This window comes from Spodoptera frugiperda, chromosome 7 (genome assembly GCF_023101765.2).
Source record: "Spodoptera frugiperda isolate SF20-4 chromosome 7, AGI-APGP_CSIRO_Sfru_2.0, whole genome shotgun sequence".
Classification (NCBI taxonomy): Eukaryota; Metazoa; Arthropoda; class Insecta; order Lepidoptera; family Noctuidae; genus Spodoptera; species Spodoptera frugiperda.
The window spans coordinates 7,085,330-7,097,908 of NC_064218.1; the positions used below are offsets into that span (position 1 = coordinate 7,085,330).

Here is a 12,579-nt window from a genome sequence, read left to right on the forward strand (position 1 = left end):
AGTTATAAATGGGTCAACTTATATTGGTAAATAAATAAAAAAAATCTTTGTTCACTTTTTTTATTTTCTCAGAAAAGTAAATGAGCTACAAATTGACGTTTACATTTTCTAAAAATATTTACGCTTAGCTAGTTAGCTCGCATTCTGTTAAAGGTAATTCACTATTATTTAAGTTCATATGTACATTTAACAATTGTACTAAAACCAGTGCAATATACACAAAATTCTTTTAAAAAATCGTTACATACATTCGCTGTTGTATGTGATAAAAAAATAGGGTAGTTTCCAACCAATCAAATTTGAAACTTCAACGTTTCTATAAACTTTAAATAGATAATGTATCATGACGTCATGATATATTGCGTCAAATTCTTTCTTTCTTATGAAAATAAGAAAGAAACATTCTAAAATTATAATTTTTAGTAGGCTGTACTACATCGCCGCGTGTGCGCAGGCTGCTCGTGATCAAAAGTCCTTCTGTGACTCGAAACTAGTAGAGCTTTTCCCGATTAATGTACGTGAGTACATAAAAAATACTATTTACTTTTTTTTTTAAGATTAATTTAAATTGAGAAGTTTGGAATAATTTTAAATGAAAAAGGTTTAAATTATTCATTTTTGACTGAGGAAACTACCCAAACATATTATTATAATGCTGATCTAACTACTGCAACTAATCGCTGTCGCTATCAGCATCGGCAGTGAAGTCAAATGGTCGGAACTTATCTCTGAATTCCTTCACGTATTGGATTTCTTCCTCTTTGGAGATGAGACACTGTCGCCAGTCCGCCTTGTCCTCGCAGTTTAGGATTTGTGGCGTTGATAATACATCTCTGGAAGATAAATGGAAATGTGTTAAAGTTGGAGCATTTACGAATGTCGCAATTTTTGTATTGGCCTTATAAAAATTATACTGGTTAATAAAAAATATACACCTATAGACTATTTTAGTATCAAGACTTCGTTCTATTAGTATTTTTAAAAATCCCATTATCCCGATAATGTGGACACACTAAAGACATTATGCGTAGGCTGCGCGACGTCGCCGCGTCACTGCTGATGATGAAGAGTCCTTCTGTGACTCGAAACTAGTAGAGCTTTCTCCATCAATGCACGTGAGTTAAACCGTGATTTTTAGTTAATTTAGTATTTCTTACGACAGTTATAATTATAAAAACACTCTTCAAACAAATTGATTATAAAGGCATCCCTTTAAGAAATTAGAGGGATGCCTTCACATTATGAACAATAAGTTTTCCTCACCTGCCGAAATGTATAGGGAAGTTCTGCTTCGGTTTGGCGAATATCTGGTCGCCATTGGGCAGCTCGGCGTGGAAGTACGGCGCGCCGGGGAACATCATCTGTCGAATGTCCGTGTACGGCGGGAGCACTTCCAGGGGGATCTTGTTTATACCTGCCTCGTCCTGGAAATATAGCAGTAAAGACTATTAACCAAGATCTAGATCAGTTATACCTTAAGCACTCGTGACAAATAACAGATTTGGTAACCTCCACCAATAACTTGAGTAGCGCCGAGATGACGAAAAATTATGACTATATAGGGTGACTGGTAATTAGTGAACGATATTTAAACACGAGATTATACTCATGATTACAAACAACTTTTCCAAATAAACTTAATTTTTTACTCATTAGTATTATTTTTATCACCATAAAAGGACAACAATTTTAGCACGCGCGTGCTTTCGGATGATCAGTAGTTAGCAGCGAGGCGCCCGCGCCCGCGTTATAGGAAGAGTAGTTGGTATTTTGGAACTTTACGCGCGCGTGCTAATGTCCACCTGTTACGAGTCTTTACGAGTGGTTACGAGTCCTCGCCCAACAAAGCAATCATTACAACATTTTACTAAGTTAATGTAGTCTTTCTTTATTTTAAAATATCCTGTACAATATAAGTACGTACCTGGAATATTTCCAATATCTGCGACTCACAGATCCTGGGCACCGGTACCGACTGTATCTGCATGTGTGACGTGCGGTAGTTGCGCTCGAAGAACACGACCAGCATGCCCATGGACGCGTAGAACTGCTTCAACACCGCCTTGAACTTCTTTATCTCTTCTGATATCTCGTCTGGTACCTAGAAGTAATGTATGAGTATGTTATAGCACAAGAAATATAGCTAGGTAGCGTAATTACTTATTGTTAGTAATCATACCGTTGCCCCACACTAGGATTTTCTCTTGTGTCGTGGGTGCGTTTACAAACATACAAGTTCACATGCACATGACACCCAGACCCGAAACAATAATTTGTTTATCACACAAAGATTTTTCCGTGCGGGAATCGAAACCGCTACACGTTGCACGGCAGCCCAGCTACCGCACCAACCGTGCATTAATTTGTGCATTCAATTAAACGTTTTGTATGCTTTTCCGGACTTCAGTGTTCCGATGTTTTCATGGTTGTATCTATTGTAGATCCTGGCTAGTACAGCGGGTAGTTACAGCGGTTTCGGAAAGGTGTAAAAGGGCAGGCTTGTCCATAAAAAAATTGCAAGCACATGCATCTAGTTTATATTATGTTACAGGGAAATCCAGTTATAACATCTCCTCTTTGTATTTGCTTCATATTAAGAACTATCCTTGCTGTAACTCAGCAATATATATCGAACTAAATTAATTATTACCTATGTTATCGGCATACTCACGTATTGTTTTGACGAGGAACTCGACTAGTTATATAATAATATTTAATTTAGTATGTCTCACGAAAGTTACAATAAAGTATCGAACTTTTATTTAAAAAATTAAAATAATCGTAAAGAAGTATGATACTCACTTTAACAAGAGACTGGTGATGTGCAATAGGCAGGATAAGTACATGGTATGGGGTCAATGGACCCTTCGCTAGAGCTAGGTAGCAATGGCTACCCACGCTTATTACTAAATGTTTCTCCACTGACGGGGATGATAGGCAGAACCAGCAAGTTTCTGAAATTATATTTAAATTAATTAAGATAAATATTTACTTCATAAGTATCAAAATATGTAAGATTTTATTTTAGAATGTTTAGGTCTAAAATCAACATCAATACTAGATCCGCAGATGGATTAAGGATCTCCTTTAGATACTATATGGTCATTTTATTCAGCAATTACCTACCATTATCACTTTTTGGCCCGCGCGGGAATTGAACCCGGGACACTTTGCACAGCAGGCGGACACCCAACCACGCCAAACGTGCAGTGACAAATACACAAACTCTTAGTCTCACGACACTCACGGAAACAATAAGAGTGATGCCAAATTCATTCTCCTCTGTCCATACATCACCACAAGATTATGTCCTTACCTGGATCAAACTTCTTCCTCTCTTGGTTGTCATCTCTGTCTCTCCGTTTTCTCTTGCCTTGATCCTGATCTTCTGGTCCATCCGAACTGAAGAAGTACTGTCCATTACCACTAAACTGCAATAGAAAATTTATACGTAATTATGTTGGGAATTTGTTAAGTTCATGCGAATAGTAAAGACATATTTCTCAAGTATCTTAAAACAACGCAAATTATCCTTCAAATAACTTCCTTAACTTAACTTTTTATACCATAACAAAATTAAACATAGAAATCGTGTTTGAACGTCATCAACTACAGCAAGAACGCATCTTTTTTTCATACAATAGTAGTCTCTAAGCAATGGAAATAAAGCCTACAATGGAAGTGGATCAGAGAGGACACCTGTGTCTTCTCAGCTGTTAAGAAGTTAAGAGGCTAGTTTCCAGTTTATCTAGCAAGTAAGGTAATAAAAGATTTAGGTACCTTAACAACTTTCCCAGGTTGATGCTGCATCAACAGATCCGGGTCATACGGACAAACTGTCTCATCAGTGGTTCCTTGCAACAGATCTGTTACCCTCATTGAAGAGATTGGCTGCAAGGAGCATGCGTAGATCCACTTCTCTTTCACCTTGTTACCGACTGGAGCCAACGCTATGAACCTTGTTGCACATTCTCTGTAGTCTTGATGAGTGGAGAGGTTTCTGTATAGAAAAAAAAAGTATTTTGACATTTTTGGTGAATAAACCTGGACTTTATAACTTGTAGCAAGCTTAGTGATTAATGCTCAAACCTACTTCATGTCAGAAGAGACCTTCGTTCAGCAATAAGTACTTATAGGCCGACAATGATGATGATTTAGTTCTTTACTTAATAATCCTATAAAAACTGTAGGCACCTTTATAACAAGGTTTTCTTGATGACTGAGCATTTATCCATCTTTAGTATTTTAATGTAAGAATTTAAAAAATAATATTTACAACATACCTGTAAGGTTGTCTTTCATAGTGTTTATCAGGTGAGGGAACAAAATGGTACCTAGGTTTTATATGAATAGCGAGCCAAGAGAGCAAGTCTGATAACCTCTCTTTTTCTACATCTATCTGAAAGTAAAATAACAAGACTAATTAGGAAAATACCACATACATAGTTATAAATGAATTTCACAAGGAAGATCTAAAGGAATGCAAGTGCGCATTCTGCAAATATTATGCAAGTTATAGATGTTATTAAAAATTATATCAGCAATATAATAGAAGTACCATACATCAGTACCATTAGTAAGAGTTTGTTTTAAAGTAATCAAAATGAGAGTACAGATGATTAGACTATGACGGAGTTTCTATACTTCTGATTAAGTTGGCATTAGTTTCATTGGCTCATAATTGGATGTAACTTAATAAGAAACCTGTACCACTATGTTACGAAAAATGGTTCACTACAAGCTGTGATGAAACAGGGTAAGGCCCTGTTGTAACAAATAAAATAAAATTTTACCTTCTGTGTTTCATCCTGTTGTATCCCAGCAGGCCAAAGGGTAGTAATCAACATGTCCACCCCCCTATATTCACTCTGTCCTCTGAAACATGCATCCCTCACTGCACTGCAGTCACTCGGTTCAAATGTACACATCGGAAGCTCTTTCCCCAGTTCTCTCCGAGACAAACCAGTCAGATATGCAATTTTAACATCAGCACTAGTTGTAAATATTCCTCTTTTACCTAAAAACCAAACAAAAGTAAATGAAGATCTAGAAAATCACGTAGGAAATACATTAACAGGAGTAATTCAATATAATATTTTACCCATGTAGATCACATTTGGCACTATTTCAGATCCTTCTTCACAGTAGAGGGGCACATGTTCTGGTTTGGATGGCCCAAAAACATATGTGGTTACCGGAACTGCAATGGAATAGGTAATAATAATTTCATATCTATAAACTCTGCTATAATCTATAGAGGACTTTTAAAACATTATGATTATTGCTGACCAATACATCGCTAAGTATCCTTCTTAAGTATAGATATCGATTCAAGTGTGTTTATTTTTCCTTCAATACTTCCTACAAGACTTAATATGTGGTTCGAGATAGATGGTTGATGTGATATAGACTATCTATTTTTTCTTTGCACTATGTGGATAACAATTTATCTAATTATTATAATAAATTATAGTTTATTTACCTTTCCGGGTTCCCATTTTATACGCATCCAGCTCTGAATTATCATCTCCAAAAAAATTTCCCACACATAGTAGAACATCAAATTGTCCAGATTTCTTGACGATAGATTCCACACGTGAAAACAAAGCTTTAAAGTTTCCATTTACATCGCCACATATCAACCTAGAATGAAAGAATTGGGAGTATTTCATAAAAATAATTTCACCATAAAATAAACTTTGTTTTGGTTTATTAATGAAAGAAATTTTATATTTTAGTTTATCTGAAATTATATCAAGATTAAGTAACGTTTAATAATTACGTTTTTTGTTTATCCATTTCAAATCAATAAATTATTGATTTAATATAAAATGTTTTGTTTTGCTTCCTTATTTTAAGGTTATATTTTGTAAATGACAACAGAACAGTTATGACAGAAGGACATAACCATAGACTATAAGAAGTGCCTCCAAAACGATGAAAGGCAGAAATATATTACCGTGACGTGGCGTGATGCGTCGCATATCGGATTGAGATTTTTTTTCTTTACAGGATTTTATTGGTTTGAGTTGATATCGTTTTATATCTCAGAGTTGCAACTAGTTACAAGTTATATTTTATTTTACTATTATGATGAGTTCTTTGCTATTCATTTCATTCCCATATTTTAAGTTTCAATCAATCTCAAAAGACACGGTATCACAAAATCTCTACATACACCATAGACAATAAATTAAAAATATAGGAAAACGTCACGTTAACTGTTTATCAAACAATGCTTGTTTTCTTGAAAAAATAATTATTTTAGCTTTATAAGTGCATTATATTCTCGAAATAGACTATGGCGTCGTCAAGTAAACTGCCCGGCACAGGTTTGGAAGAAGTCGGAGTGCCAGGCCAGTCGTATCTTCGTGATGCACTAACAAGTTGTACAGATCCCTTGAAAGCTATAGAAGAGTTTCAGTTGGAAAATGGTATATTATTACCGTCGTTACGGCCTATGCTGCCTTTGCTTGATCTTCATGGAGTCCGCCGGCTTGATTTCCATACGTCTGTCCTGGAAGAGCTGAGAGATAAACTGATAGCACACATCAATGAACTTGGTTCCAAAGATGGTAAAGAACATGATAAGAAACTCAAAGAATTACTCACTAAGAGCTTCCCCGTTGTCAGAGTAAAGGCTCTGCGACCTGTTATTATGAGTATACTGAAGAACACTCCTCACATTGATGACAAATTTCTAAGAGTTCTAGTCAGAGATCGTGAATTATATAATGACACTGATACAGAAGTAAAACGACAGATCTGGCAAGACAATCAATCCCTGTTTGGTGATGAAGTATCACCATTACTCAGTCAATATATCAGGGAAAAGGAAAATGTATTATTTGATCATGAGAACCTTACTAACCTATTCTTTTCGCCATCTCCTAAGGTCAGGAGGCAAGGCGCTGTTGTACAGAAACTGGCGCACATGATTGGCAACAGTGTGAAACTATATGACATGGTGTTGCAGTTTCTTCGTACACTGTTCCTAAGAACAAGAAATGTTCATTATTGTACACTGCGAGCGGAGCTACTGATGGCACTGCATGACTTGGAAATACAGGACATTATATCTGTAGATCCCTGTCACAAATTCACTTGGTGCCTAGATGCATGTATTAGAGAGAGAAATGTTGACATAAAGAGGTCAAGAGAACTGCAAGGATTCTTGGACAGTATCAAACGAGGACAGGAACAAGTTTTAGGTGATTTGTCTATGACACTATGTGATCCTTATGCTATTAACTTCTTAGCAACCTCTGCAATCAAAATATTACAACATTTAATAAATACTGAAGCGCTACCTAGAGATAACACAATATTGATTCTCTTACTAAGAATGTTAGCCCTGGGCTTGAGTGCTTGGGTTATGATTGATTCTCAAGAATTCAAAGAGCCTAAGCTGGATAGTCAAGTTGTCACTAAATATTTACCAGCTCTAATGTCACTTATGGTTGATGATCAAGTTAGAGCATTGCATAACAAGTTGCCCCCAGATGAGAGAGAGTCTGCTATCACCACTATTGAACATTCAGGCCCACCGCCTGATGCCTGTGAAGCTTACATGAGAGAAAACTCAGTTTGTGGTGTTCTAGCAATGTATTACACATTACATGCAGCCAAACTGCGAGACAGGGGAGCATTGCTGCGTATCCTAAGTATCCTTGGTAGCTGCAAAGATGGTAGAGCATATGAAGATCCATTCTTACACGCTCTTGTGGCACTATTAGTACAATTGCCTGATGAATTCCAAGGCGAAGACTTCAGTACTGTATTATTTGATGAATTCTTTTTTGCAGGGTTATCTAAAGATAATGTCACTAGACATTTACTCAAATTACTTTGGTACATTCATCCCAAACTGCCTGAAACGAGAATTCAAACCCTTATGAAGGCTCTTCAGCCAGGCACTCAACACAATGAGTCTGTTCATAAACTGTATGAGACTTTGCAGCAAAAGATGACTACTCAGTCAGAGCCAGTTCCTAGTACGAGTGAAATGGAATATTTAGACTCTCCTCTAATGAGTGTACCAACTCCAGCTCCCTATCATATGTAAATTATGAGTTATTGATAAGTTTTACTATAGCCTATTGCTATATGAATTGATAATAAACCAGACTTAAGTATTATTATAACTGACTGTTTCATTTTAACATGTCACCAGGAATAATTAAATAAACAACAATCACTGTAAAATATTTATTAGTAGCAACTTACAGTAAGTTTCAAATTAATACACATAAAAAATGTTAAAACAAAATATTGTACTTTAATAATTGCAGATCATTTTGGACGGAATAAGACTGAGCATTTATGGCATTTTTTATGTTAAAGTCGAGAGATACACTTTGAAGAAAGTTTCATCATTAATTTTTGAGTTAGATATATTATTTATTTGTAAAAAATATGTGTTAGAATTATGCGTTGACTTGTCGAAGTTACGCGCGGTGGTCACGTCTGTCGGGTTTCATGTCCAATGAGTGGAGGGAGCGAAGAGACCGGGAGCGCTCGAACAAGGACGGGTCGGTGTAGATAGGCTCGCTACCATCGTCGAAGGCACTTGCTAAACGTCCCGAGGAACCAGCTTCATCGCCCACCTCGGCGAATGTTCTTCCCAATCCACTGAAATGTAATTATTGGACTAATGTTAGTTTGATTTACTTTTAATTGCCGACCTATTTAATTATAATTGTCTTCATATAAATCAAATAATGATATTCGACGACTATTCCGTCAATATAAATCAGAACTACCTTCCTATCCATGTTATCAATAAGTTTATAACTATTTTTCATTTTATTGATTTATAATTGACGCATTACTATTTTATCTTGCCATTATTGATAGATTACCAGTGTAGACAAGTATACCTAATACATACATTTAAAAAACCTTGAATTCACAAGTCTGGATGCGTATTTGAAAGCCAATATCAAAATATTTGTCTACCTACAAATTGCAGTCAATATTTAAGCAGGCTCCAAGGTCTTAGATAATAAATATAATAGTATGTATATATAGCTAGAATCTAGGCACCTTGGTTCATAGGCTAAATAGCATGTACTGGATATGATTCTTATAAGTCGTTTTAACGAAGATGTGTAATTCAACTCATCAACTTTGGATGGAACTCTATGATTATGTTTCAGTACCTACTTAAGAATATATAAAAATAAAGAGTAATTTACTCCACAACTTACCTCAATGAGAATGGTTTATGCAGATGTGAGGCGGAGAAGAGCGACGGTCTTGTAGGCCTAGGTCCCGGGGTCACTGGCCGCAGCGCGGGCGCAGGTGACGATGCTTGGATGTTCTTGCGCAGCACTCGCCAATAACGTCTGAACAAGGAAATTATTATGAAACCAATTACAGTTAATATTAACATTTTGATTTAATTTATTATTGTTGTTTACAGAATTAAAATAGATAGAGGAGATATAGAAAGGTAATTTAAAAACTAATTGATTAAGTAGGGAGGTATTTTTGTTTATAGATGTTTGTTTTAGAATTTCAATCTACCTTCGTTTAGATTTATTTTTATCTGCATACATGCGTTACATATCTACTTATATCTAAGGGTAAGTAGGTACCTAAGTAGTCACATACCAAACACAATTTATTGGTGATTGCTAAAAACATAAGTTGTTGCAATAAGTACAACCTAGTTAAGCGTATGTTATGTAGGTAAGTACCTACCTACAACATCACTACAAAGTGACATCACGCCTGCAACACGTGTTCTTTGCGTGTGAACGACTCAAATATACACCAATGCAGCTAAATATAAAACGCGGGCATTAAAGTTATGCGTCACCTTAATGTCACATTGCACTTCATTGGATACGAAGAAAAAACGCATAAAACTAAGAACTCTGTGTAACGGAAGATTCATAATTAAGTAGGAATTGAGGCAGTGAAGCTAGACTGATGTCAGGTCAGGGTCAAACGTCTTATGTTTATGGTAATTCAGTTAGACGCCTTGATGCACGATTAGATAATTTTATGTGATATAGCTAAGTACTTGCTGTAGATTACCTAGGTATGAGTGTTTCTTAGATTCTAAGAGAAGCATAAATTAATTGTTCCGTGCAGGATTCGAAACAGATTGGAACGTTACGTAGCAGCAGGTTGTCCAACTACTGCCTTAAACTTGGGTACAATCCAATCACTTCTACCAGAAGCTTACTAAAATCAGCAAAGGTAAAAATTTGGGTAGACTTGATAGGTTTCTAATTTCACTTCATCCCCATACCTAAGATTTTCTATACCTTCCTTCCTACTTCTCTTTAACTCTTTACCCTGCACCCTCAATCCCCAGAAAAGAAGCAACGCACATGTAACTCCTCTGGTTGCATATGGTTGCGAAGTCCATCGGCGTCGCCGAATGCTTAGCATCAGGAGATCCGATCTATCTGCTACAGTTCTTACCTATAGATATACAGAGCAGCAGTGAGCATGGCCAGTACCAAAGACAGCAACACACAGAGGGCCACTAGTAACGCCCTGTAGTGATACGGCGGTACACAGATACCGGCAGCTGCTACCACGGGCGAAGAGTCGGCCTCACCATTCTCTTCTAATAACTCGTTGCGGTTGTCAAATACCTGAGGAAAAGAAAGTAAATTATTGAAGTAAACTGTGTCTGTGATCACCTACTTATTATAGTCATCTCATCTCCTAAAATGGCTACAAAACTGATCTGGGAGAAATTTTACCAACCTAATTACCTAGAAGGATTTTTGTTTGAAGATGAGTTTAAATCGAAGTGGGTAGGTGTGTTAAATCATACCTACTATCCACCTTTATAAAGCATGTCACTAGCTGCTCTAGATTTAGTTAAGGTAAATCCTATGTGCCTAGAATAGTTCTAGGTTCTGGTTAGGTATGTTCTATTATAAATCTTCCTTTCATTATCTAAACACTTTAAAAATCAAGGTAGGTACCTAAGCTTTCGACTGATCACATTGTGCTCAGATGATCACAGTAATTATTTACTTCAAATTCCTGGAAAAATGAAGTGGATGCAAAGGCCGATAACACCGCCACTTAATATTTATAACACTGCTACGATATTACGTATTGTGATTAAGCCCCCTTAGTGAGACATATCTCTATATCAACTGTAGATAAAAGGTCGTTACTATTAGCTGTTGAAACAAAAGATAAGGCTGATAATTGCCTACTTAAAGCCAACAATGAAATGGTTTTTGGTAAAATATCTAAGTACTTAGGTCACCACATAGAAACAACCATTGCGAAACACTTTGATATGTGCTGTAGTTGGTAACTAGGTACGTACCTAACTACCTAAGCACTTATTTACATACCTAAGTTAGTCTATACAATACCTGTTGTAGGTAAATTATACTTACTTGTTTGAACACAATTCAGTTTAGATACCTAGTATACTGCTTGCTATCTTTTCTGACTCTGTAACTTCAGTCTAAGTCAATAGGAAATCTAGGGTAATAAAACCACTTAATCAGTCTAAAATGAAACCGACTTCTATCTTGCAACTTAAGTACATAATACATACCTATTTATCGAAAGTTCATTAACAAAGTCCTTACCTCAATCATCTTCCTCACATGACTAGGGGTCTCGACCTCATCCTTGAGATATTTATCGACGGTAGCCTCTTCATACGACACTTTGTACACAGTGCCTGCATTTTTATCGTCTTGTTTGTCTGTCTTTGTGTCATTACTGTCTGTAGTCCTCACTTCGGCAGTGTCATTGCCATCCACTCCAAGTGTCGAGTTCACGTCCCTTCGACGCCTTCCGAATGATGGCTCCGATCGTCCTGTGTGACTTGGACAATATGCCTGGAAATTAAATGAATTATTTATTTACTTACTTAATATGTCTAGTCTAGTGGCATTCTCTAACTGCCGATTCCAATCTAAAATCTTTAGATTAAGATCTATTTTTGACATTAGTTCTATACAGTTTCTGTCAGAAAAGAAGATCGATCAAAAGACTTTGGATTAAGATCGGGTATTGAAATTAGCAGTAAGTGTGTGTTACCTAAATTATGGAACCTATAATTAAATTAAATTGTGATACCTATTATAAATATGTTTATAAAAATAAATTCTTAATTATTCATATTCTTATGCAATAATAATTGCCGTCGTTTGATATGAGACGGCAATTAAAATGCAATTTATTTTTATATTCGAATGGATAAGCTAACGATCAAGTACATATATTTTTAATTAACTATAAACTGGTGTGATTTGTTCTTTGTTTAAACCACGTTAAATTTTCTTATTCGTAATCCTGTTGATTGATTTTATTATGACTTAAATCACTGCATTGCTCAATCTATTTTTAAGTAGCTATAATGATAACCTAGGTATATACTGATTAATTAAGTTTAAAGTAATAATAAACCATAGTTGTGTCTTCAACATTACGATTATATAACCTGGATAATACGTCTAATGAAAACCAAACGATAATGCCATTTGTTATTCACGTGATACAACTAGATAAGCGGACAGGGTCAAAAGATCTTATAGAAGATGCTAAATTGCATAAACAGCATCTATTTTATGCATAACAAGA

At 35.9% G+C, this 12,579-nt stretch overlaps 3 protein-coding genes across 11 annotated transcripts in view; 1 reads left to right on the forward strand and 2 right to left on the reverse strand.

The window, feature by feature from the left end:
* Positions 1-44: 44 nt before the first annotated feature.
* On the reverse strand, positions 45-5,919 carry LOC118266461 (CWF19-like protein 1). The gene is made up of 11 exons (XM_035579932.2): positions 5,783-5,919; positions 5,483-5,643; positions 5,102-5,200; positions 4,794-5,017; positions 4,284-4,399; positions 3,781-4,000; positions 3,317-3,431; positions 2,803-2,954; positions 1,925-2,101; positions 1,264-1,424; positions 45-833 (listed from the first exon to the last, which is right to left on the reverse strand). The coding sequence occupies exons 1-11, from the start codon at positions 5,797-5,799 to the stop codon at positions 674-676; spliced, it is 1,602 nt and encodes a 533-aa protein (XP_035435825.1). The 5' UTR covers positions 5,800-5,919; the 3' UTR covers positions 45-673.
* Positions 5,920-6,200: 281 nt separating this feature from the next.
* LOC118266036 (negative elongation factor B) lies at positions 6,201-8,144 on the forward strand. Its single transcript, XM_035579383.2, has one exon. It carries the CDS (start codon positions 6,302-6,304, stop codon positions 8,063-8,065), a length of 1,764 nt encoding a protein of 587 aa, XP_035435276.1. The 5' UTR covers positions 6,201-6,301; the 3' UTR covers positions 8,066-8,144.
* A 50-nt stretch (positions 8,145-8,194) lies between these two features.
* Positions 8,195-12,579, reverse strand: part of LOC118266035 (uncharacterized) — a 56,065-nt gene continuing 51,680 nt past the window's right edge. For all 9 annotated transcript variants that reach the window (XM_050694713.1, XM_050694708.1, XM_035579377.2 and 6 more), the window contains 4 exons: positions 11,580-11,834; positions 10,438-10,613; positions 9,210-9,347; positions 8,195-8,631 (listed from right to left, as the gene is read on the reverse strand). In XM_050694713.1, coding sequence (XP_050550670.1) covers positions 8,448-8,631; positions 9,210-9,347; positions 10,438-10,613; positions 11,580-11,834 — 753 coding nt within the window. In that variant the 3' untranslated portion in view covers positions 8,195-8,447. The remainder of the gene's footprint in view (positions 8,632-9,209; positions 9,348-10,437; positions 10,614-11,579; positions 11,835-12,579) is intronic.